This window comes from Ambystoma mexicanum, chromosome 14, assembly GCF_040938575.1.
Source record: "Ambystoma mexicanum isolate Mex_15411 chromosome 14, UKY_AmexF1_1, whole genome shotgun sequence".
Taxonomy (NCBI): Eukaryota; Metazoa; Chordata; class Amphibia; order Caudata; family Ambystomatidae; genus Ambystoma; species Ambystoma mexicanum.
The window spans coordinates 167,515,130-167,541,903 of record NC_090940.1 but is presented as its reverse complement, the minus strand read 5'-3'; the positions used below and the strand labels follow the sequence as shown (position 1 = coordinate 167,541,903).

The window sequence follows — 26,774 nt, the reverse complement described above, 5'->3', positions numbered from 1 at the left end:
CCGAACAAATGCCGTCCATCCAGTGGTGACCCCGGCTACTTGATTTTGCACCCCACTCCGGAGAGTTTGGTGGTGCAGGCGGCTACGGCCCCAGCAAAGCAGGCGTCGTACCCTACCATCCCTGCTGATAGGGACGACAAACGTTTTGACGGTTGGGCGAAGAAAGTATTTTCTTCAGAGGGTATGGCTTTGAAGGCAGCCAACTCTGTGTGTGCCTTAGCACATTTCACTCACACTCTGTGGAATTGTGGATCTCTGGCAGCTGAACATATTCCTGAAGGGGAGGACGGGATGGCTTTCTTGTCCTTGTACAAGATGAGATTTAACTGAAGGGGTGTACCTGCAATTCAGTCTCTGGTCCTTCAGGTAAAGTACATGCGTATATAACAAAGGGTGGACCAGTAGAACGGGATGACACCATTTACTCAAAAAATCCCCATTTTAATCAATATTCATATAATAACAAAAATGTCACGTATAGTTTAAAAAGATCAATTCATTTATTCAACATCTCTCTGACATTCAGTCTCAAACCCATACTTCCTCATTCAAACCTCTTCAACACTAAAACCAATTTGGCATTTCATATACTGTGTCTTCATGCTCTTTACACAGAACTTTCCATAGATTACAATCATATATTAGTGACCCAGTCCTTAATATCAGGTGTCATATCAAGTCTGGTTTCTAATTTCCAGACAATTTAGATAGTCGTTGACACGTATTTCGGCCCTCAGGCACTGCAGTAGCCGCTTCGGGGTTAGTCGGGGTTAGCTCCTGATGTGCAAGCCCAGCTTCTCAACATGCCCTTTGATGGTGAACATCTTTTTGGCAGCAAGGCTGATGAGAGCCTTGAGAGGTTGCAGACCTCCAAAGCTGCAGCGAAGTCGTTGAGCGCTGCAGTTCGCCAACCTCTGCCTTTTCGTCCTAGGGGACAGCAATGGAGGGGTGGTTCCTTTCGGTACTACTCTTCCTTTGGTAGATCGAGAGGGGCTGCAAGTCAAAGGGGCCACCGTAGGAGTGCCAGAGGTGTAAAACGAGTTACTCGAGGTGCCAGAGCCGCTTGGGCAGTTGCCTCTTTACCCTTAGGCACTGCTGCAGCCGCTTCAGCTCAGTCATGAGGCCATGTCCCATGGTTCGCCGGTTGGGGGAAGGCTGGCGCAGAATCTTGTAGAATGGCGTGCCATTACTTCAGATGTGTGGGTCTGGAGATCATAGCCCACGGTACTGTCCTCCTTTCCGGCAGAGGCCTCGCGACAATCCACCAGGGAATCTCTCTTTGAAGAGTCCGGATCCTCTCCTTGCGCAGGAAATCAAAACCCTGCTGGAGAAAGGCGCCATAGAACTGGTGCATGTAGTGGAGAGGAACAAGGGATGGTATTCCCCATGTTTTTTGATTCCGAAAAAAGACGGGGGATTGAGACCCATCATGGACTCTTCAGGAAGGACAAGTTCAAGATGGCTACTCTTTCTCAAGTCCTCCAGGCCCTTCAACTTCAGGATTGGTTGGTGTCTCTCGACCTCAAGGACGCTTACTTTCATGTGCTGATTCATCCCAAGCACAAGAAGTACCTGAGGTTCGCGGTTGTCGACTCGCACTTTCAGTTTTGGGTCCTGCCGTTCGGATTGACCTCCGCCCCGAGGGTCTTCACCAAGCTCATGGTGGTGGTGGCAGCGTATCTCAGGAAAGGGGGGATTCACGTCTACCCCTACCTCGACGATTGGTTGATCAGGGCGTGCTCTCCCAAGCAAGTCCTGGATCATCTGTCAGTCACCTGCCACTCCATTCACAGGCTGGGCTTCTCCCTCAACTTAAAGAAGTCCCACTTGACACCTACCCAGTGGCTCCAGTACATCGGAGCAGTGCTCGACACATATCTGGGGCAGTGTTCGCCTCCGCAGGTGAGGGCTCATCACATTCTGCAGATGATGGACAAGTTTCAACGTGCCCAGAGTCTCCCGGCGTTCGAGTTCTTGAGGTTGCTTCGCCTCATGGCATCCTGCATTCTCCTGGTGCCAGAGGCCAGGCTCCGGATGAGATCTCTGCAGTGGGCTCTCAAGATGCAGTGGTCACAGTCCTCCGGCGGGATGTCAGATCCCGTTCAGGTGCCGCCCTCGGTCGCCCAGGATCTTCTGTGCTGGGCTGTCGAAGTCAATCTGATGAAGGGGGCTCCATTTTGGCTACCCTGGCTGGAAGCGACGATCGTGACGGATACATCCCTCACAGGATGGAGAGCTCATGACAACGAGTTGACAGTCAGAGGTCGTTGGTCTCCGTTGGAGTCCAGACTCCATATCAATCTGTTGGAGCTGAGGGCCGTCAGGCTAGCCCTGAAGGCTTTTCTGCCATCTCTACGGGGGAAGAATGTCCTGATTCTGACGGACAATACAGTGGCCATGCACCACCTCAACAAAAAGGGGGCGAGGGCCTCTCCCTCTGTGCAGAGAGGTGATGCAGCTCTGATTCTGGGCCATCCAGCAGGAAATTTCGATCTCGGCAGTTCATCTGGCCAGAGATGAAAACGCGGCGCCGGACGCCCTGAGCAGGCAGAGCACGGTCTCTCGGGAGTGGGAGCTGGCTCAGGAGATTCTCCTGGAGATCTTTGCCCTTTGGGAGACCCCACAAGTGGATCTCTTCGCCACCAGTGTCAACCGGAAGTGCAAGAGATTCTGCTTGCGGGAATTTCCTCCAAGAGGAGCCTTAGGGGATGCGTTCGTAGTGGAGTGGTCCTTCCCACTGCTGTATGCGTTTCCTCCAGTCCCCGTCATTCCGCAAGTGCTGCGGAGGTTACGGAGGTTCGGTTCCCGAATGATCCTCATTGCTCTGGCATGGGCCAGGAGAACGTGGTACCCGGACCTTCTCGACATGTCCATCTGCCATCCACAACGTCTTCCCTAACGAGACGATCTGCTCTCACAGGAGGGGGGTCAGGTTCTCCATCCAGTGGTCAAGTCTCTCAACCTTCATGCTTGGCTTCTGAAAAGTTGAGGTATAAGGATTGGGACCTCCCTGAAGACGTGATGGAGGTGTTGCTGTTGGCCAGAAGGCCCACAACAAAGTCCCTGTACCGTTGCCGTTGGAGAAAGTTCTGCGACTGGTGCAGGGCTAAGTATGTGGATCCTTTTTCATGTGCTATTCCTGTGGTTCTGTCTTTTTTGCTTTCGTTAGCCCACAAGGGCCTACAAGTGGGTACCATTAAAGGTTACCTGGCGGCGATGTCCATATTTAAGCGCTCGTCTGAGGAGTGTTCTTATTTTCATATTCCTTTGATTTCTCAGTTTCTGAAAGGGCTCACTAATTTGTTCCCACCGTCACCTTTCCAGGAGCCCGGTTGGGATTTGAACCTGGTTCTAAAATTCCTAATGGGAGCTTCATTTGGGCCTTTACATTTTTGTCCTTTGAGACTGTTTACCTTTAAAACTGTATTTTTAGTTGCAGTTACTTCTGCTCGCAGAGTGAATGAGTTGCAGGCACTATCCGCTAAGCCACCTTTCACGGTGTTCCATAAGGACAGGGTTGTCCTTAGGGTTCGTCCTTCTTTTCTTCCGAAGGTTGTGTCGGAATTTCATTTGAGCCAGAAGATCATTCTTCCGGCATTCTATCCTCCTCCGCATCCAGGTAAGGAAGAGGAGAGGCTCCATAGGTTGGATCCTAGGAGAGCTTTAAGTTTCTACATCTCACGCATGTCCCGGGTCAGAGTGGACGATCAGCTCTTTGTAGGATACGCTGGAAGGCGTTTGGGACAAGCTGTTACTAAGCAGACTTAGTTTAGCTGGATTATCTTGACAATCTCTGAATGTTACCGTTTGGCAGGTAAGGACCCTCCGGTAGGCTTACGGGCCCATTCTACTAGGGGTGTGGCTGCCTCTACTGCTCTGCAGAGGGGTGTTCCCATTCGTAACATTTGTGAAGCAGCCACATGGGCTTCTGTCCATACTTTTGTCAAACACTACTCCCTGGATTCTATCCATGGGCAAGATTCGGCCTTTGGTAAGGCAGTCCTCTATTCTGCAAATTGATTGGGCATTCTAAAATTCTAAATTCTTTTCCCACCTTCATACATTGGTACTGCTTTGGGAGTCTGTCATGGATGTGGAATACGTCAGAGGAACCAATCCCCTCCAAGAACAAGTTACTTTCTTACCTGGTAACGTTCTTTCGATGGGATGTTCCGACGACATATTCCACATCGAACACTCCCAGCCTGCCCCTCTACAGGTAAATGTATTGCCGATTGCTGTATAGTCACTTCAGTGGTCTCCATGGCTGCAAATATTTTGACTGGCAAAACGAAGGCTCTGTACGCTGCTGCTACTACAAATTTTGCATCACTTAGGGCCTCATTACACGGTAGGCGGTAACCATGGCGCTATTAGCGCCATGGTGGCCGCCGATATTTTACCGTGTCCGCCTTGGTGGATGGCGGAATTACCGCCCCACTCCAAGGTGAGCGGGGGTGGTAATTCCCCATTCACCAAGGCTCTTCCCCATTCCCATTTTTGCCCCCATAGGGCATAATGGGAATGGGGAAGGTGCTAATTACGGTACCGCAAATTGCGGTACCGTAATTAGCTCCGAGGTCCCTTTGGTAAAACCAGCCGTTAAAGTCGGGTCCCACAAAGGGAATTCGTAGTAAGGCGGTAGGGGTTTACCGGTACCGGTGCCCCTACCGGTACCGGTAAACCCCTTCCGCCTAACGTGTAATGAGGCCCTTACTCTCAAGGAGCTGGAAAGTGACTTTTCCTCTGAACATCTGTGCAAACCAGTTAATGCTTGCGCACCCAACTTCTTCATCTCACTTGCATTGCCTTTTTCTTGTGATTGTTATGTCCTACTTTCCAAGAAAGTAATGCCAAGGATGTTCTAGGAGTCTCTCCAGTCTCCGGGGGTCATTATAGGTTTGGAAGAGGGGAAGAAAGGTTGGTAAAAGTGACTGGAATTCTGTTACTGGCCGTTCTGTTACCAGTACTTTTTCCGCCCTACCAAACCACAAGTTTTCTGGCGGGGGTCACTCATTTACCTCCATCCAAGAGCTCTAGGTAAATCAGGCCCCCACCGGCAAAATAATGCTAGTATTACCAGCACCAGCATTACTGGTGCCTGCAAACCCCTCCGTGGAGTCCTATGGAACTACGTGGAATGGGGTTTTACCGCCCTTTCTGCCACCTGTAATAGCCCAGTAATACCAGGATATCAGGCAGCAGAAACGGTAGGGCAGTTTGCCGGGATCTCGCTGGAATTACTGATGGGATACTGGCAAATTTATGATGACTCCCCAACCCTCCTTTGTCTATGTTGCACCACAATTCTATCCAAGATTCCTAAGCTTGTCCTTGTAAACAAACCTTATATCTACTGACCAAGGTCATCTTCCTTTAGGGAACCAATGATGTTCCAGAGCAGTTAATCAGTGATAGCACGCGCCATATAGAGTGAGTACGCCGCCGTTTCAGAGCTGGATTGTTCCAATACTGGTCTCAATTGGGCCTCCTGAACAAAGCTGACATGACAATGCATGCCTATTTATTCTCCCACCATAATATACACTTTTATTGATCTACCAGCCACCTTTATTTGATCCGACTTTTGGTGATAACATGGGCAAGAGGGTGCCAGGCCTCATTGTCATGTTCTAAACCCTTCTCAATCTGGTCAATTTTCATATATATCACGTGAAGATTTAGGTCTTCCCACCACAAACAATCGCCTGAACAGTCTAGACCTACTCACTCTGACACAATGTGTAGCGACTCATGTTTATTAGCACACAGTATATTTATATATGGAATATTGGAATACATTTGTAGACAAAGAACAGGAACAGGAAATTCCTCAGCTCTTCTCTGCCTATGGAAATATGAGGAGTTTCAGCATTGTGCAGTAGATTCTATTAGCAAACTGAAGAGCAAAGTGGGCTGATTTCAAAATTCACGGCGCGCCACTGAAATACAGTAAGGATCCGGAAGATTCCATTAGTGGTTGTGAAGGAGGAACGGAAAGCAGAGTTCAAGCGCTACCATTGCAGCATTTGAACAGGGAGGAGATAGTGAGTAACACCTTCCCGGATAACGACGAAATCATGCAAGCCAATGATGGAGCACTTCAGGACTCGTTGGAGATGCTGCATGATGGTTCGCTGCCTGAAGCAATGAAATGAAGAGCCACCACCAAAAAGGAGACTACAAATAGTTGTCCTATTTTCTGATCCCCCTCCCCAATCGATATCACATGGAAAAGAAGACTGATACACAAGCATGCCTGAGAAGCATGTGAGGACCATGCCTCAATCTGGTACTTTCCGAAAGGAGGACATTTGGCAACTTTTACTCCAGTGGAAGCCATGATGAAAATGTAACCGCTAAGCAAATGGCCACAACAGAGGCAAAACTTGTTTCGCCCACAACATTTATTCGGGAAGCATACAAACCTAATAAAAGGAAAGGCACCTTAGTAAAATGTGATCCCTGCTGAGGTATTCAAACAACTTCCAGCTTTGTGTGCCAACCTACTTGAGGAAAGGCTCCAACCCCTTCCCTGGCGGCAGAATCTTCCAAAGCCCTTTCCCAACAGCGTGATAATGCTATTAGCTAAGAAGGGCCTACTCAATAAAAGAAACCATTCCGGCCAATCAATGTACTTAATCTGAACAGCAAAGTCTATGCCAAAGTCATGCTTTGGGTGCTGTAGATTGGATAGGAGATAGGGCTCCTGAATCCAGTACAGGGGGATTTAAACCGAGCCAGTCCACAATAGGCCTTCAAGGACCTCTGTTTGGGTTTTGACCTGTTTTAAAGGAACACTCTCTGGGGTAAATTGTCAGACCTGTGTTAGAAAAAACACACTAAATGCTATCACACACCTACTAAGGTGGCATGGAGACCGGCTACCCCCAAAGATTAAGGCAGCACATCCGGTAGAATTCGGCAGTGCTATACTTTATGGCACTGAAATCTGGTGAAATTACTTAAAACCACAATCCTGTGACCTCATGGAGACTGGTTCATTTATTAAAAAGCTGCTTCTTCTGCCCATAAGCTCCTTTATCTTTGCTCTGGAGTCTGAACTGGCAATCCAACCCATCAGTGAGAAAATCAAGATGGCGCCTACAAAGTATACACTGAAGCACAACAATCAACACAGATGTGCCGTACAGATTGGGCAGAGAGACAGTAGCCCTACACGGCACACAGCCATTGAAATCTGACACAGCTCAGGCAAGAGTAACAAGTCAATGAATATAGAAGACCACATTTCGCAAAGCAAGCCAAATGAGGGGTCATTTGGAAGCAGAAAGACAACCATGAGAATTGCAATTGAAAAGGGACTCCAACACAGAGGCTCGAGCCACTCTAGCATGGAGAAGCATACTCCATATCATGTAGAGATGTATATGGACAGACTCTAGGGAATCCACAAGGAATGCTGGTTTGCAGGGGCAAGATATAAGATTCAACTCCACAAGCCTTCTCGTAATCTCTGCTCTTCCTGCTCGAATAACCTTGTAGCTCCTCGTCCTCCCTGTGCTTCCTCTCGCTTCGGCTCTTTCTCTCTTCTTGCGCCACTTGCATGGAATTCTCTTCCCCTGGATATCCGAGAACCAGTCCATGCCGATTTATTCAAAACCAAACTAAAAGCCCACCTGCTTGCCTCTGAGTTACCCTCTAAACCTACCTCTCATCTACCTCCTAATGCCAATGTTTTTCCTCACCACTAAACTTCCTCTGTCCATTACTTTTTCTGCCTCCACTCGAGCACTTTATCCATCCTGGTTGCATCCTTAATACAGCTGACCGTACCGCCAACCTGCACTTACAGATGTCTAAAGTTCATTGTCCTTAGTCTATGTAAGTCCACTCATGTATTGGCCCTGATGGCACTAGAAATCACCCCATTGTCAGAAGCTCACTGCTTCCCGTCAAATCTGATTTCTTAGCTATTGTATGTTCTTTTGTGATCAAAACACCAGGGTTCCGCTCTGTATATAAATAAAGGCAGTGACACAGAGAACTCAATTTAGCCTATTTTATTTATTTGGAGTTTTATAACATGCCACATGCATACAAATAAGACTCTTTGCAGCGCACATACAAATAAGACCCTTCACAGCGCGTGGCAAGCTACAGTAAAAGCAAATCCAGAGGATGCATTCCTGTTGTTGTCGAAGAGCCAGATGCTGATAAAGATTTAGGGAAGTGGTATTCAAACCACCCCTCCCCCCACTGAGTAAACATATTGTATCTGGGCCCCCACCTGGGGGTTGGCTCCCCCAAGGGGGCCCAAAGGGGCCTCAGTCTCTTTAAAATATAAAATATTGTCCAATGCTAATATTTTTTTATTAAAAGCAGTGACCTTAATCCTTTATTATATTAAAAACACTAATCTGAATCACTTTTAAAGAGTCTGGGAGCCCCCTGGACATCCTTTGGGCCCCCCTAGTGGGGGCTAGCACCCCAGTTTGAAGACCATTGGTTTAGGAGAATAGGGTCCAGTCCTGTCACAGGAGCTCAAATTGGAAGGATTCAGTTGGGGAAGACTTCAAGAACTCTGAGATGAATTTTTTCCTTCACGCAGTGCACGTAGATGTGTTTTCAGAGATCATTTGCGGTAGTGGTCGTCAGCATGTTTCAAGTATTTTTATCTCGTATGAGCTGTTTTGGGGGAGGTTGAATCTGGATGCTGATCTTAGCGTTCTAGGGCAGGGGTCTGCAACCTGCAGCTCTCCAGATGTTTTGGACTACAGCTCCCATGATCCTTCAACATTGACTATGCAGGATGGGGCCTTGTGGAAATCGTAATCCGAAACATCGGGGGAGCCAACATTTGCAGACCCCTGCTCTAGAGGGAGTTGTTTTGTAAGAATCTCGTTTTTGGTAATTGGGGCTATTGGCCTATGATATGATATGATATTTATAACATGCTTAATACCCAGAGGTTTCTAAGCGCGGACCCAACCTGTGGTGCTCTGTGTCGTCTTGCTTCCAAGGCGAGCATGTTGTACCTGAGCTATCCTTCCAAGACAATAAGACTCTGCTTGTTATACAGGGGGTTTTGTGATGCTGTACACTACATTAGTCTGCAGACCCCAATTTTTCCAGGCCTCCACCCGACATACATTCGGTATAACATCTTTATTGATTTAATCTGTAATAACATCCCTTTAAATGCATGCACAAAAGCCAGATGTTTATAAAGAGACAGAAATCCAGATAGTTTGGTCAGAAAAAGTGATATTAAACCCGACCATCTTGACATTGTGCCTGCTGGAGTCCTATCCAGAATTAGACATCTTTGTGCTTTGTACAGGATTCTGCATCCCTTGGCTCTCAAGATGTGTCTAACTCCCATGATCCCTCACCATTGGCTATGCTGACATTAGGGCAGATGGAAATTGTAGTTCAGAACATCTGGGAAGCCAAAGGTTCTGAACCTGTGGCGTAGGACCTTGTGATGTAAACAGCAGACCTAATACATGGTTCCTCATCTCTCCTTCCAGCGGGAAACTTACCCTTGCTACAACCTGACGGTGAAAGTCCTAAGAGCCAAGAACATCCAAAGTACAGATACACGTAAGTAAAGCAGCAGCCAAAGAGCTGCCAAGCAACAGCGTTGCTAAAGGTATTTGTATTTGCCATGTTCACTATTTAATATTTAATATCCTCATCCAGGTGTGGAGATGATAAAGGGCTCGCTGTGTGGTAGACAAGTTGTTCATTGGTTTATGCCACTGTTAAATCAAGAAATGCTATGGTCATAGAGCCTCATTACAAGGTTGCCGTGAACATCTTTACTGCCACTTGGTCTGGCGGAATTAACGCCAGATTACACATGGCGGTAAATCCCCATTCCAGGGAGTCCCATATGACTACATAGGGGGGTTGATTTGCTTGTAGGGCGGCAGAATTACCTCGAGCTTTTAGCCGGAGGTCATTCCGGCCACCCCACTGCCAACCTTGTACTTTGGGGGTGCGGTAATGTGGTATTGCCCAAAAATGCCAAATGCGCGTTTATTGCGCATTCGGCATGGTTGAAAACTTTGAATCCCAAAATGATGAACAAGGGCATTGGGGGCTGCAGGGGTGTGCCACGCTCCCCTAGCTCAGCATTATAGGATTTGGGGGTGTCACCCGCTTCCATTACATGGAAAGCGGGGGATAATTGTCATTTAAATGCGCTTGACATTTTCGCTATGCAAAGCTTTGCGCTTCGCTATATCGAGCCTCATTCTTTATGGCTTCGTTTTTTCACTCGGCGCTTGGTCCCTCTCCCCCTTCCCACCCCTTCCTGGTTTCCCTCTGCCCGCCTGCCCTTGTCCCGATTGGTCCGTTTTTTTGTAAAAAAAAAAAAGAAAAAAAAAGGAAACAGAGGCCGCGGCGAGGGTCTGCTGTAGGCAAACCCCGCCATTTCCAGCGAGGCCAGGGCCAGGTAAGGAGTCTCCTGACCCCCACCTCCCCCAAAAACAGCAATATTATTTTGTAAAGGTGCTTAAAAGCACCATAGCGCACCCAGCGCTTGGTCCCTCTCCCCCTTCCCACCCCTTCCTGGTTTCCCTCTGCCCACCTCCCAACACGCCCACTCCATCCGGATTGGTCCACATACCCCACATCAAGGACACCCTAGGGCAGACCTCTGCCCGGCAGCCCTGCCGAGAAGGACCCCGAGGCAAAGGACGGCCCTAAGATGTGTCTGCAGGTGTCCGCAGGGGATGCCAAGGAAGCCAGCAGCTAACAGACACCAACAAAAACCGTGAGTGTGGCATGGGTGGGGAGTAGAGCAATCACTCTACTCCAGAAAACCCCTGCCACTCTATCTCACCTCCCTTATTAGCATGTCCACACCTAGATAGAATTGTGAACACTAGCCTGCGTCGCATCTAGATAAAATTGAGAATATTAGCATGTCCACACTTAGATAGATTTGTGAATGTTAGCATGTCCACACTTAGATAGATTTGTGAATGTTGGCATGTCCACACCTAGATAGAATTGTGAACACTAGCCTGCGTCGCATCTAGATAAAATTGTGAATATTAGCATGTCCACACTTAGATTTGTGAATGTTAGCATGTCCACACTTAGATTCGTGAATGTTGACATGTCCACACCTAGATAGAATTGTGACCACTAGCCTGTGTCGCATCTAGATAGAATTGTGAGTATTAGCATGTCCACACTTAGGTAGAACTGTGAACATTAGCATGTCCACACTTAGATAGATTTGTGAATGTTAGCATGTCCACCCTTAGATAGATTCGTGAATGTTGGCATGTCCACACCTAGATAGAATTGTGAACACTAGCCTGCGTCACATCTAGATTAAATTGTGAAGATTAGCATGTCCACACTTAGATTTGTGAATGTTAGCATGTCCACACTTAGATAGATTTGTAAATGTTGGCATGTCCACACCTAGATAGAATTGTGACCACTAGCCGCATCTAGATAGAATTGTGAGTATTAGCATGTCCACACTTAGGTAGAACTGTGAACATTAGCATGTCCACACTTAGATAGATTTGTGAATGTTGGCATGTCCAGACCTAGATAGAATTGTGAACACTAGCCTGCGTCTCATCTAGATAGAATTGTCAGTATTAGCATGTCCACACTTAGGTAGAACTGTGAACATTAGCATGTCCACACTTAGATAGAGTTGTGAATATTAGCATGTCCACACTTAGAATTGTGAATGTTGGCATGTCCACACCTAGATCGAATGGTGAACATTGGCCTGCGTCGCATCTAGATAGGATTGTGAGTATTAGCATGTCCACACTTAGGTAGAACTGTGAACATTAGCATGTCCACACTTAGATTTGTGAATGTTAGCATGTCCACACTTAGATAGATTCGTGAATGTTGGCATGTCCACACCTAGATAGAATTGTGAACACTAGCCTGCGTCGCATCTAGATAAAATTGTGAATATTAGCATGTCCACACTTAGATAGATTTGTGAATGTTAGCATGTCCACACTTAGATAGAATTGTGAACACTAGACTGCGTCACATCTAGATAGAATTGTGAGTATTAGCATGTCCACACTTAGGTAGAACTGTGAACATTAGCATGTCCACACTTAGATGGAATTGTGAATATTAGCATGACCACACTTAGAATTGAAAATGTTGGCATGTCCACACCTAGATAGAATGGTGAACATTGGCCTGTGTAGCATCTAGATAGGACTGTGAGTATTAGCATGTCCACACTTAGGTAGAACTGTGAACATTAGCATGTCCACACTTAGATAGATTTGTGAATGTTAGCATGTCCACACTTAGATAGATTCGTGAATGTTGGCATGTCCACACCTAGATAGAATTGTGAACAGTAGCCTGCGTCGCATCTAGATAGAATTGTGAGTATTAGCATGTCCAACCTTAGGTAGAACTGTGAACATTAGCATGTCCACACTTAGATAGATTTGTGAATGTTAGCATGTCCACACTTAGATAGATTCGTGAATGTTGGCATGTCCACACCTAGATAGAATTGTGAACACTAGCCTGCGTCGCATCTAGATAAAATTGTGAATATTAGCATGTCCACACTTAGATAGATTCGTGAATGTTGGCATGTCCACACCTAGATAGAATTGTGAACACTAGCCTGCGTCGCATCTAGATAGAATTGTGAGTATTAGCATGTCCACACTTAGAATTGTGAATATTAGCATCTCCACACTTAGAATTGTGAATGTTGGCATGTCCACACCTAGATAGAATTGTGAACATTGGCCTGCGTCGCATCTAGATAGGATTGTGAAGGCCAACAAGTGCCACGCTTAGACAATACTGTGAATGTTAGCATGCTAAAGGTCAGGTAACCCACTAACCAATATAACCTCAAACTCTGCATACTTATCTCACTCAAAAACTCACACAACCACCTCTCGCACCACAAGCCGCACGCACTTCACAACACTGCAACAACACATAAGCCGGAGCAACAGCACACGCGGACTGACACCGATCCAATACCCGCACCAAAGCTCAGCATCCGGTGTATACCGAGTTGAAGCTGCCAACAGAACACCACTCCTCTCACTATCCTACTCCCTCTTCACCTTACTAACCCCCCCCGCACTCCCCCTTTATCGTTTACAGATCCGCCAGAGCGCCTGGGTTCCAATTCCGTTGGTGACGGTGCGCGGTACAAATACCTTTAACATTTAACATAGATCCTGGTAATGTGCCAGTAAATGGAATTACCGTTATTTTATTACCGCAACTGCAAAGTTATAATGAGGCCAATAGTCTAATATGAAGCAATGCATACAGTACCTTTAATATAAACCGAGCACTGACAGACTATTCCATCTGCAGTTTTAAAACAAAAATACAATGCAATGTACTTCTCTTTCACAGGCTAAACTAGGACTCTCTTCGGTACTTCTGACTTGCAGAGCACCAACTCACATGATAAATCAAGATAACATATAATCGCAGAAGGGATTAGTTTGCTTCTTCAGAAAAAAGTAAGGGACTGAGTGAGCCCCACAAGGATTAAAACCGCTGCAGTGCTATACTTGTTACCTACAGATCTCAGCAACAGTCGCACAACTTGCTCAGCTGCCTAAAATTCAAACACAAGGGGAATTGTCACTGAAAGAGCAGATGTGTGCAAGGCAATAGCTTTAAGGTCGAAGTTCAAGCAGTGTCTAGGCAGCAGAAGACTGTCCAGGCAGGCAGCATGGCTGTGCTCTCCTGACGTGGCCAGCTTAGCCCCTTGCTAAATGCATGTCGCCATTATCGGAAGACTGGAAGGTCGCTGCATTAGCAGCCATGCGCAATGGCCCGGGGGAACTCGCCCATAAGTTCTGAGTTACCTCTGAAAGCCAAGGGTTATTGCCAGGGAGAGAGTTGGGCCTGGGAGATATCTTCAGAAAAGGGGGTTAAAGGGAAGGACGTCAAGAAATCTGGAAGGGGCGTGCCTGGGTTAGCTTGGTGTTTAGTTGGGTTAGTGTTATTCTGACGCGCAGCAACAACAAATCCTCTTTTTGACACACAAGAGACTCGACTTCTGGAAGGCCATGGAACATACGGGGAGGAGGTGGGGGTTGGTGGTCGAGTGCAGTAGGGTTTACAAATTGACAATTGGGAGTTAGCCGGGGACAACAAGTTAACTTGTCGAGGGACCTCAGAGCAAGTACATTGGGAAAAGGTCAGAAAACCTAGGAATCAAATGACAGGGGTAGGTGGGAAGCAAGCAACAGGGGTAGGATGTCAGGTGGCCTGGGAAACAAGCCATTGAGGAGAGGTCAAGAGGTGGATAGCAAGTTGGATGGGAAACCGGTGCGAGGCCTCTGAAGCAGTAAATTCTCTAATCGCTCAGGAAACCTGGGAAAACTAGGGAAAGGGATAAGAGCTCAGGAGATCTGGTAAACCAAGGAAAGGGATAAGAGCTCAGAGACCTGGGAAACCAGGAAATGGGTTAAGAGCTCAGGAGAACTGGGAAACCAGGAAATGGGATAAGAGCTCAGGAGAACTGGGAAACCAAGGAATGGGACATGATCTCAGGAGACCTGGGAAACCAGGAAATGGGTTAAGAGCTCAGGAGAACTGGGAAACCAAGGAATGGGGCATGAGCTCAGGAGACCTGGGAAAAGGATAAGAGATCAAGAGACCTGGGCAACCAGGGAAAGGGATGAGATCGCAGAAGACCTGGTTAACCAAGGAATAGGATAAGAGCTCAGAGACCTGGGAAACCAAGGAATGGGACATGATCTCAGGAGACCTGGGAAACCAGGAAATGGGTTAAGAGCTCAGGAGAACTGGGAAACCAAGGAATGGGGCATGAGCTCAGGAGACCTGGGAAAGGGATAAGAGATCAGGAGAACTGGGCAACCAGGGAAAGGGATTAGAGCTAAGTGGACCTGGGAAACCAATGAATGGGATAAGAGCTCAGGAGACCTGGGCAACCAGAGAAAGGGATGAGATCGCAGAAGACCTGGTTAACCAAGGAATAGGATAAGAGCTCAGAGACCTGGGAAACCAAGGAATGGGATACAAGCTCGGGAAACCTGGGAAACCAAGGAATGGGTTAAGAGCTCAGGCGAACTGTGAAACCAAGGAATGGAATATGAGCTCAGGAGACCTGGGAAAACAAGGAATGGGATACGAGCTCAGGAGACCTGGGCAACCAGAGAAAAAGATGAGAGCACAGGAGACCTGGGAAACCAAGGAATGGGATAAACGCTCAGAGACTTGGGAAACCAGGAAATGGGATATGAGCACAGGGCAGCTGGGACACCAAGGAATTGGTTAAGATAAGAGCTCAGGAAACCTGGGAATCCAAGGAATGGGATATGAGCTCAGGAGACCTGGGAAGGGGATAACGGCTCAGGAGATCTGTGCAACCAGGGAAAGTGATGAGAGCATAGGAGACCTGTGAAACCAAGGAATGAGATAAGAGCTCAGGAGACCTGGGAAACCATGGAATGAGATAAGAGCTCAGGAGACCTCGGAAACCATGGAAAGGGATGAGAGCATCAATAATTCTGTAAGTGCTCAATAAAATTGGGGATACAAATAATCCTGTTAAAGGCAACGTGATCTGCGAAACCAAGTACGAGTGTAAAGGGATCAGGAGATCTGGGAAATGATTGGGGAGGAAGTCAAGAGATGGGGAAACAAGGCAACAGGCTGGGAAAGGAATTGGGGTCCTTTGATTGGGGGGGGGGTGTAAGATACAGGTGGGGAACAGGAGCCAGGGACAGATAAGGTGTAAAGGCTAACAAATGACGTGCCCCAGTAACATTGGTACATGTATGAGGAACAGTGGCGTTGCACTCGGAACAGACTGGGGAAATCCCTGTTTAAGAGGATGCCAGTCCTGAGAAGCTTAGACTCGGATGGTATGGCCACCACGCACAAGGAGGCAGGTATCCTGGAAGGGGTGGGCACAGTAATGCTAAGGACACCAGCTCAACGTAGAACCCTGAAACTGTGTTCTTGAAACAACACCATGAAATTAACTCCTGCCTAATAAAGCAGCGGGGGCCTTTCCCTAGCCACAGAATAGTGCCCTCTTTATTGACTGTAAGTGTGAACCTTGGGGTTAGGAAGGCTGGGAGTTACTGGGGTGGCAAGCTCGGCTTGCCATCGATGAGGGGCAGTGGCCAGGGTTTGGGTGACAGGGGCTAAGTGTTGGCTGTCAGGGTTTGACATCTGCGCCTCGCTGCCTATACATTTAAGTTTAACGACTGTTATCCCTGGCCACAGGAAAGAGCTAGACATGTCTGTTTTTTATTTAATGTGAATTGGTTGAAACTTTCAAACTTACACATATACATAACAACAAACTCCAGAAATATCACATTTTCAATACAATCTTAAAATCCAATTCATATGAAAAAAAATCTGATTAATGTCAAAATATTCGAATACATTAAGCATAAATCATATTACATTTTGTATTAATATTACTATAACATTTCAATAAAATTACTATTTTGTTTTCAACAAATCAATTTCAGCTAAACATTTTATGACCCTTATTGTTAATCTCCTGGCCACTAGAGGCTCAATTCCAAAAAGATTCCATATTCAACCAATCTGCATGTAATACAAAAAACTCGAACATTCTAACTCTTAATTCTTGCAATGCATTACATTGTATTAAAAGGAGCTTAAGTGATTGGATATTCCCCTCAATTTTACAGAAATTACAATCCTCATTTTTGCCCTGATCTTGAGTGGATATTTTCGACAGTATTTCCTTTGTTGGAATAATATTTAAGCAACAATGGAGAAACAGATTTCGCCAATACCCAATTGGAAATGTTCTTAAATAGTTTGGAATTGCACCTAATGGTTTAGCTACCATAGAGTGGCTGTGATATAACCTATACCCCCGCATCCTATCAACAGTAGTAATCTAATCATATTCACAGCAATGTTATACTAAGCGTTTTTTTGCCGCATGGTCTTCAGCTTGCCCGGTTGGCATCTACATACCTAAGGACTGGATTGCCAGTTACTGACACCCACTGCTCACAGGGTGGTGGTGGTTGAGAGTGTGAACCAGAGACTATAAAGAGGGTGCTTGGCCCAACCCTAGAGATGTTACTGGAAGAAATTGGGATAAGCTAGATGAGCAGTCTAGCTATGTCTGGGGCTTCGATAAGTTGGTACTGTAGCACCACCAATATTTACCACTGGCCATTGGTGGTTTCTCCAGGGTCGTCATTTCGCCAAAATGCCAGGGGTAGCGGAAGTGACATCACACTGCCCTTGACATCCGATGACATTACAGGACGTTAATAAATTTGATCCCGCCCCCCATGTGAGTTCACGGGAAGTGATGGCACACAACCTCCAGATGCATCTAACACCCGTGTTTCCAGGCGCTCTAATTTCAGCCAGATATAAGAACCGAGGCACTGAGGGAGGCGAAATTTGTCCACGATCACACATTTGAGGAATGTCATTTTCCAGATTCGACGTGGATCCTATATGTAAAACATACATAATGCAGTATTTGTAACAGGGTAACCGAAATCTCTAATGCAGCCCACAGCTAGTGTATGAAACATTTATAGATCAATGGAAACAGAAGTACTCTCTGTGGCATTAAACCAGCCAAAAAAACACTGACCTGGGGAGCCGTGCGCTGTCTGTTTACCTAGGGGCAAAATGCTGCACGAGCAAGGCCTGAAAATTAAATCATTGACCAGCATTTAGTATCAACAAAATTCTCTGGTTAAAAATGTATCTATGAGTCAGCTGCCACTACGATAGAAGAAACCTATTGTGCGTGTGTAAACTGAGGCCATCTGTCTCGCTGTGCATTTATCTTTACGTTATGTGGCAAGCAACCACCTGTTGTCCCCCACAACCAAGAGTCGAATATAATACCTTAGTGTCCTAGGCTTTGATACATGACTCTTCTTCAATCTTTTTTAACGGGGTGAGGTGTGGGGATGGGGGTGTTGCACTTCCCAGAAGAGTGGGGCTCAATCCATCTACGATTTTCAGAGCTCTATGTGCGAGGTGCGTTTTTCACTAAACCCCCCCCCCCCCCAGGACCGGCCCATGAATGAAGCTTCCACAAAGCCCTTTCCAAGAAGGAGTTTGTGCGAGGAGGGGTGGGTCATTCAATGGTTCTCTCACTTCTGAGACTCTGGGGGTCATTACGAGGTAGGCGGTAGAGGGTTAACGGCGCCGGTAGAGGTGCCGGCGCTGTTAACCCTCTACCGCCTCATTACGAGGTCTGCTTGCGGCTACTGCTAAGGACGTCTGGTAAAACCAGGTGTCCTTAGCGGGACCCGCTAGCAGACCAGGATGCTAACAACGGACCCGTCCTTAACGGGCCCGTTGTTAGCATCCTCCCCATTCCCATTGAGCCCTATGGGGGCTCAAATGGGAATGGGGATGTACTGGGTCCGGGTCCCGGGAAAGGGAATTACCGGGCCCTCCAAGGTCTGAATGCCCAGTATTTCCCCATTCCAGGAACCGGGACCCGGTACCCGGTATGGATATCTCCATACTCGTAATGAGGCCCTCTGTGTCCAATGCTTATTTTCTTAAACGGTGTTGCACCAGAGCAGGGTCCTGGTCAAGTTTGTGGCCCCTCTCAACCATTCACATCACACTTGAATGCGTGCAAGGTGAACAGGGCCCAATCAGTGGCATAGCACAAAGTTTGGGCGCCTCCCTGTGAGCCATGCTGATGCCCCTCTGCCCCCTCCCCTTCCCCAAGCTCCCTAACAAAATACAGGGAATGCCACACCCGAGTCGGCCCAGACCACCAGGTGTGCGCAATGTCCATGCTGATTATGCTGCTGAAGGGGCATTCACTACTCCAAGTGAAAGAAGTAAATACGTTTTTTAATCAAATCTTAAATGTTTCACCTAGCATAGAAAGAAGGGGCGGTGCCTGGTACCAAAATTTACCAGCAACTAGTGGTGACTGGTGAGTTGTTTTATTGGAGGGTGTAAATAATTGCCACAAATATGCGATTGTGACTGAGCCTAGCAAGGACGCCCGAACTAACAAAAATGGGTTTGGTGGTCAGAGGGATTCTTCCCCCTCCCGTACGAAAATGTTTTGAATAATGGGTTAAAATGGTGCATTACACAGCACACTTTCTGAGAAATTTTGGTGGAAGGCCATACAGCTTGCAATCGGTTTTGTAGGGGGTATGTTAACTCATGGAAAAAGGTACAATAGATGTAAGTCTCCAAAAGTGCACAGGCACATTTCCCAATGCATTGTCATGCCAGTACCTTCAATATGTGCCAGTATAAAAAAAACATCTTGCTGGCTCCACCAACATAGGCTAGTATATAAGAACATGTTCACTTTGAAATGTGTTTTATAGTATCATTACTGGCTCTGCCAATATATGGCAGTAGTCCTATGTAAGAAAATACTCCCTTTGGTTTGACCATTAACAGTGACATGACACAATAAGAAAACATGTTCAAACTGGTTCCAATGTAACCCAGTCTAGACCCATATGAACACTTTTCATCCTTGCTTCATCATAGATGCTCAGTTGATAAAAAGTCATGCGAAAGTAAGAAATATACAGGCCGCTACACCAAAACGTCAGTCTAGCAAGGTAATACTACTTATCATGCTTGCTTTATTAAAGATGCCGGGTAATAAATATCATGGCACACTAAGCAATGGCTAGACTGGCTGTACCAAAATGCCAGTTTAGCCAGGTAATGACCCACATGAACTTGGCTTTTCCCGAAAATATCAGTAAAAAAACACGCACACGCACATGCACATGCAAACACACACACATACCCCTCCTCTCACATTAATTCACACTGCATTCACTACACAGGCATTCACCCACCCACAACATTCACTCAATCACATTCATACCCATTCACCCACCAGTCTCTCGCCCATATACCTTCTATCACATACACTTACTCTGGCACTCACATCCCTGCACACCCACCACTCACTGATCCATACACCTTCTTTTACACCCACTCTCACTGCATTATCTACACAGGCAAACACCCACCCACCCAGAACATTCGTACACACACACTATCACATTTCAACTCATTCACCCACCACTCACTGACCCATAGCACATACATACATCTAACATGCACTTCACACATGCAAAATACACATCACATTTGTTTGAAAAAAAAGCCTTCGTACCTGTTTTTTCAGCTTTGGTCCATCACTCCAGGCCACCCTCAGCTCCTCCGTGCTGCTCAAAAACAGGAACCAGGAAGCTGGGAGAGCTTCCAGGTTCCTTTATATGAGCCGCGAGGAAGCCGGAGGAGGAAGAGTTGGAGCTGAACGTGGCATGTGACACGTACCAAATGTCACAGTCAGTTCCAACCCCTATTGAGTGCTTCCTTCTCGCGCTGCAAGCCCCAGCCAATCCTTCACCCTGGTGTGGCGAGAGCCCCCGCACCGCAGGGACTGCAGAGGCCCCTACTACTCCAGAAGCTTCAGTTTACATTTTTTTTTTCAGGGGTAGCAAGGGAGATTGCAGGGGTAGCAAAGGAGAACACCGGGGTCCTGGCTGCGACCCTTGGCGACCCTCAAATGACGTCCCTGGGTATCTCTGATACCCATTCTCTTAGTGCAGTGGTAGAATATTAGTCTGAATGTTATGTTAGGTTATGTTACTTGGCATTTGTATAGCGCCTTATGTTTCATTGGTATGATCTCAAAGCTCTGGTAGGTTGAACGCCCTCGGGAACCATAGTCAAGTCAGTAGAGAGAGAGAGTGTCGGACGGTGCGTGGGTGCACCGGATATGTGTGCAGCTGGTGCAATTGTTGCATGATAGCTGCTTCTTAGCGATAGGTGTGGTGCTGAGGAAATCAGTTGGATGTGTGCCCAGTCTGGTGGGTGGACACCTAGACTGGGTTCTGGCTGCGTTAGGCCCGAGGGATGCCTATACGAACAGCTAGCCTGCTCAGCTAGCTTCGTTTTATTAGGGTGATGAGGTGATCATGGAGTCGTGTTCGTATGTGAACAGCTAGGCCGAATTAACAGGGGTAGAGCTGTGTTCTGGTTGAATGGTGTATAGTAGAGAGTAGGTGTAGTTGTGTGACAGTGGGGACGTACATAGCGACATATAGATATATAGCGACAGGATGGATATAGGTTATATGGGATACAGAAATATATGGGGATACAAGTAGATAGCATATATAGGGGATACAGATATTTGGCGACATCATGATTTGTGACATTGTTACTTCTGCTGCCGAGTTCGCTTTATAAAGATGCACCCTTGCCTTTCTATCTGGACATTTCTTAATTTGCTGTCATTCTGTTCCTGTCAGTTTCGAAGGCAGATTGTTACGTGGAGCTGCGACTCCCCACCGCATCCCCCGTCGCCTCCCGGACCCGGGTCATCTATAACTCCAGCGACCCCGAGTGGAACGAAGCTTTCCACTATCATGTCCACGGGGCAGTGAAGGTGAGTGACACATCAGCTGGGGGTGTTTGCACATTACACATAGGTTGGAATAATTTCAGGACAACAGGAGTGAACGCGTGGCTGCCAGTGCACACTGTTATCATGATCTATGTTGCTACCATTCTCTGTTATGGTTCATAACCTCTATAAAATATTACTATGCCATAGAATCACACTGGGATTCTTTTTGGATGTGGCCACGGGGGAATACATTGTATTCTCTCACAGATAAACAATGTGATTTTCTTGTAGTTCATGCGCGTATCTGGGTGGTAGGGCGTAAAGACTGCTTCCACTTGCCCCAGCTGCTTTATGCATCCCACATTGAATGTTCCTGCCGCCGGGAATGCCACATTCGCATACAATTCCACGAAGATTTTGCCCACACTAAACCTCGGTGAAATCCTTAAAAAAATAAAAAATAAAAATAAATAGCAATGCCAATAGTTTTGGCCTTTGTGTAGGCATGGGAAAGGCATTTGCCTGGCACTGTCGTAGTGGAATTAACTGGCTTGAAGGTAGAAGCTGCAAATGGCATGATTACCTGGGCATATAACAGAATTGTATCTATGTATGTATTCGTAATTTATTAAGCGCAACGTTCTAAGCGCAACGTTCGCCCAAAGGCATCTTGACGGTGTGCCTGGCAAATGCATAATACTTTTATACAAGACAAAACTGTTGTCTTTCCCAATGCTTGTTTTTAACGGGACTTCAATGAAGGACACGCATAGTGGTTATAAACCGAGTGAATGTAGGCAGACCTGGCGAAGACATTTGTAGTACACCAGTTGCATGTTTACAGCTCCAATGAAGTCATTAACTCTAAGAGGACTGCTTTGCAAAAATCTGGCAGGCACTTTAAGCACACAGTTTGATCGTAAGGCTTGATAAAGCTATGGCAAAGAGATTCCCAGGTCTTTTTTTGGATGACAGTGCAATTCAAGGTCTTGGTTTCAATCTCCTGCTTTCTGTGGTGTCAATCCTTATCCAATCTCAGTATGGTCTTGCACTGGCTAGCAGAAACCCCCCGTGCCGTACTACATTGTCATATACGTAGGGTGCTAAAGTCATGCAACATAAAAGGGCACCTTGCTATCACACCGGATTAGATCTGTCAACATGTCGTTCTTTAACACCATCAAAGTAAAAACGATGGCCCCAAAGGCTGTATTGTGAGGTTACAATGAAAGCGGATGCTGCAATAATATGGATGCCAGAATTGTCCGCATTTCACAGGTATTGTGGAGGATATGGATGTTCATGTCCTTCACAATTAAGTGGTTAAACATTAGGCAGCTATCTCTGTACACTCCTGTTGAATTGCCCAGAATTGGTAGTCCGCTTACTTTTTCATTCAAATCTTGCACCGAAGAATGTGCCAAAGAAAAATCCATGCTAAATCGTACCCTTAGTACTTTAACTGTCCATTTACAATTCCACAATACCAGGCTGCCGGGCATCACCACATCCCCCGTGTGTACAGCCATTTAGAATTGGACTTTCATGCCATTTTACAGACTCCTAGCGATGCAAGGAGAAGGTAGTCCATGATGAGGGTCTCATGCCCAACTGACCACTCGCCTCCTGTTTGGTAGACATTGAAAATCTTCAGTAAATACAAGTGAATATCAACTTGAGAAATAACTTAAACAATATTTATAAAAAGTCAACAGAATCAAAAAATATAGAACAAAAAGCACTGGGGGAATGCGGAGTGCAAGGCAGCAGTATTAATGACGTCTGGCGGTGGGGTATCCAAGGGATTCAGGGTCCCTCTGTGGTGAGGCGCTCTGAAAGGAACCAGAGGGCAGAGAGAGCAGGGGGGTAGGTGTGTACAAGGGAGCATGAGGTGTGGCAGGGTGCTGGGGTAGCTCAGAATCAGGAGTCGGGCAACGATTCAAAACAATCTTTCCCTAAAACTATCAGCTCAAATCCTATCCTATGAAAGAAAGTCAAAAGGTGATCGCCAGGAGGTCTTGTGTATCAGTATCGGCCCTCTTTTCAGAATCCTACTCTTACCTATCACTGTCCTTATTTCCCAAAAGATAAAAACATCAAACAAAAAACAGTAGGAAGGCTTTGGGGAACTATCAAGTCAAGGGGATGGCTGCTGGTTCCTGACCCCGACTTTCTCCCTTTCAGAAAAGGCTCTCACCAACAGTCCCAGTTCCTGGGGTGCTTGGGAATTCTCGAGGAGCTCTAGATCAGGTCTCGCTCAGTCTTTCCCACCCAGGGGTTCTTTCAGTCTCTCTTCCTTCCCCCTTCAGAGGCACCCTTAGTTTCTTCCCCACAATGGGGCTCCTCCCCTCCTCACTTCCCACACTGGGGTATTCACTGTCTCTCTCTACTCTGAGGCTCCTGGTTTCCGCACTCTCCACTCTGAGGCTCCTGGTTTCTGCACTCTGCACTCTGGGGCTCCTGCTTTCCGCACTCTCCACTCTGGGGCTCCTGCTTTCCGCACTCTCCACTCTGGGGCTCCTGGTTTCCGCACTCTCCACTCTGAGACTCCTGGTGCCTGCACTCTCCACTCTGAGACTCCTAGTTTCCACACTCTCCACTCTGGGGCTCCTGGTTGCTGCACTCTCCACTCTGAGACTCCTGGTTTCCGCACTCTCCACTCTGAGACTCCTAGTTTCCACACTCTCCACTCTGGGGCTCCTGGTTGCTGCACTCTCCACTCTGAGGCTCCTGGTTTCTGCACTCTGGTGCTCCTGGATTCTGCACTCTCCACTCTGGGGCTCCTAGTTTCTGCACTCTGGAGCTCCTGGTTTCCACACTCCCCACTCTGGGGCTCTGGTTTCTGCATTCTCCACTCTGGGGTTCCTGGTTTCCACACTCTGAGGCTCCTGGTTCCGCACTCCCCAAGCTGGGGCTCCTGGTTTCTGCACTCTGCACTCTGCACTCTGGGGCTCCTGGTTTCTGCACTCTCCACTCTGGGGCTCCTGGTTTCCGCACTCTGCACTCTGGGGCTCCTGGTTTCCGCACTCTGGGGCTCCTGGTTTCCGCACTCCCCATTCTGGGGCTCCTGGCTTCTGCACTTTGCACTCTGGGGCTCCTGGTTTCTGTACTCTCCACTCTGGGGCTCCTGGTTTCCGCACTCTGCACTCTAGGGCTCCTGGTTTCCGCACTCGGCACTCTGGGGCTCCTGGTTTCTGCACTCTGCACTCTGGGGCTCCTGGTTTCTGCACTTCCCCTCTCTGGGGTATTTGCTGTTTTCTCCTCACTCTGGGGTTCTTCTCTCTCACACGACTCACTCTGGGGTGTTAGCTGTTACTCCCTACTCTGGGGCTTCTCGCATTCGCACTCCCCGCTCTAGGGCTTTTGCTCTGTCTGTCATGACTGTGCCACTGGAGCACCAATTGGCACCTATTGTGGACTATTTGGGACTCATTCATCACTGTAATCCTCCCCGGGCAATACCTTTTCATAATTTTGTCTTTAATTTCCATTTGCAAGACTTTGGTACTTCTTTATTTAATTCCACAAACTATATATCCCATAATGCATTTTGTGGCAGTTCTCATTCCCTGGTTATTTCTATGCAGCAGTCTTAGAACTACAATCCCGAGTAGACTTTGAGATCACTGCTGCTTTCTTTCACTTTCCCAGGTCCAGAGAAGTAGGAGGCAGATTACCTTCAGGTGCTGCTAACAAGCCTGCTTCAGCACAGGCCAGGTCGTTATTTAAGCAGATGCCTTCAGGAGCACAGGGCTCTAGCATTGAGTTTGCTCCCAGCCCTTTGAGCCTGCTGCTGTTTTCCAGAACCGTCTCCTGTTCCAGTGCTCTGTGTTCCCTGCCTTGCAGCCCTGCTACTCTGCCTTCACTCCCCTGTCTTTTGCCCTGTCCCCCTGCTTGCAGTGCTCTGTTCCCTGTCTGAACCCCCTTGCTCTCTACCACCAATTATCTTGTTCTGGGCATGCAATTCCCTGTTCTGTGCACATAGTCTGTGTTTCATGACTTTACCTTTGTAGATTGCAGTCCTAAGTTTCCTTGTTATCTGTCTGTGGTCCTGCCCCTGTTATTCCAGTCCAGAGTTTCAGTTCCTTGAATTCCTTGTTACCAGTCTGCAGTTCAGTCCTTGTTATCCTAATCCAGAGTTTCGGTGCTGCATTTTCTTGTTCCTGATCTATAGTTCAGTCCGCTGTTCCTTGCTTCCGGTCCTTAGTTTCTAGTCTGCAGTTCCAGTCTTCTCTACCCTTGCACTTAGATTCTTGTCTTCTTGCTTTTCCTCTTTCTTCCTGTTCTCTATCTTGAACCTTGCTCCCTTTGACTTCCTATTCTTTCCCTGGATATTTCTGTTACTGTTCCTGTCCTCACTTGTGCTTTTCTAATGTCTTTGTTCAGAGTTTGGCTGCTGGGTTTCCCAGCAGGCAACCTCTGACTCTTTCCTTTGTCATGTTTCAGTATTGTACCTTGTGCCATATTGTTAACAGTGTACCGGTTCCTGTTTCAGGAGACAGTCACTGTTCAGTTCCTACTGGACCCATGCAGGATTCAGTCTTGTGAGTACTGTTTCCTTGTTCGTGTTTTAGGATTCCTTACACTCCTGTCTCTTGTGCGTTTTTCTCCCCTCTGCTTTTTGGGCATGTCTCTGCTCTCAAGCTCCTGACACTTTCCCCACACTGATGAATTCGCTCTCTTGCTCTCTTCTGGGTCTCTTCTCTTATGCACTCCCCACTCTGGAGCTTTTCTCTTTTGCACTCCGCACTCAGGGGTGTTTTGTTCTCTCTTCCTACTCTGGGGCTCTTCTATTTACCACTCCCCACTCTGGGGTGTTCATTCTCTCTCCCCACTCTGTGGTTCTTCTGTTTCACACTCCCCACTCTGGGGTGTTTGTTCTCTGTCCCCATTCTGGAATTTGTACTTCTTTCTCTACACTCACGTTGCCCACCTCTCCTGCCACTGCAGCAACCACGTACCTGTTTGCTATGTGCGGTAGGGGTGTTGAGTCAGGCCAATTCCCGGTGATGGTGGAGCTTCTTTCGTGTATTCTCTGCTGGGCTCCCCTTCGTCGGTCGAAGTTCTTGCTCCTTGTTATGGCAGTACATTGGGCTGGGCAGAGATGCTTACGTGACCTTTCACTAGGCTTTGCAGCGGTCCTCTGAGGCCCTCCTCGTTCTTGCAGCCTTTTAGGCCAGGCAGAGTTGCTTACTTGGCCGTTCAGCTGGGCTCTGCGTCAATCCTCTGAGGCCCTCCTGCCTAGCTCTTGCGACCCTTCTAGGCTACTCTGGATGGCCTTCCACTGCTCTGCATTCTGGTGCATGACCTCCCTCGGGACGCCGACACTGGAGTTCTCTTTCTCGCTCGCAACACCCATGTCTTCCTAGTTGGTGCACTTAAGTGCTGTGCTGTG

At 47.3% G+C, this 26,774-nt stretch overlaps 1 protein-coding gene across 1 annotated transcript in view; it reads left to right on the top strand.

Moving 5' to 3' along the window:
- PLA2G4F (phospholipase A2 group IVF) overlaps positions 1-26,774 on the top strand; it is a 403,704-nt gene that overhangs the window by 105,615 nt on the left and 271,315 nt on the right. The window contains exons 2-3 of the mRNA XM_069638816.1: positions 9,495-9,567; positions 21,282-21,418. Of these exons, the coding sequence (XP_069494917.1) occupies positions 9,495-9,567; positions 21,282-21,418 (210 nt within the window). The remainder of the gene's footprint in view (positions 1-9,494; positions 9,568-21,281; positions 21,419-26,774) is intronic.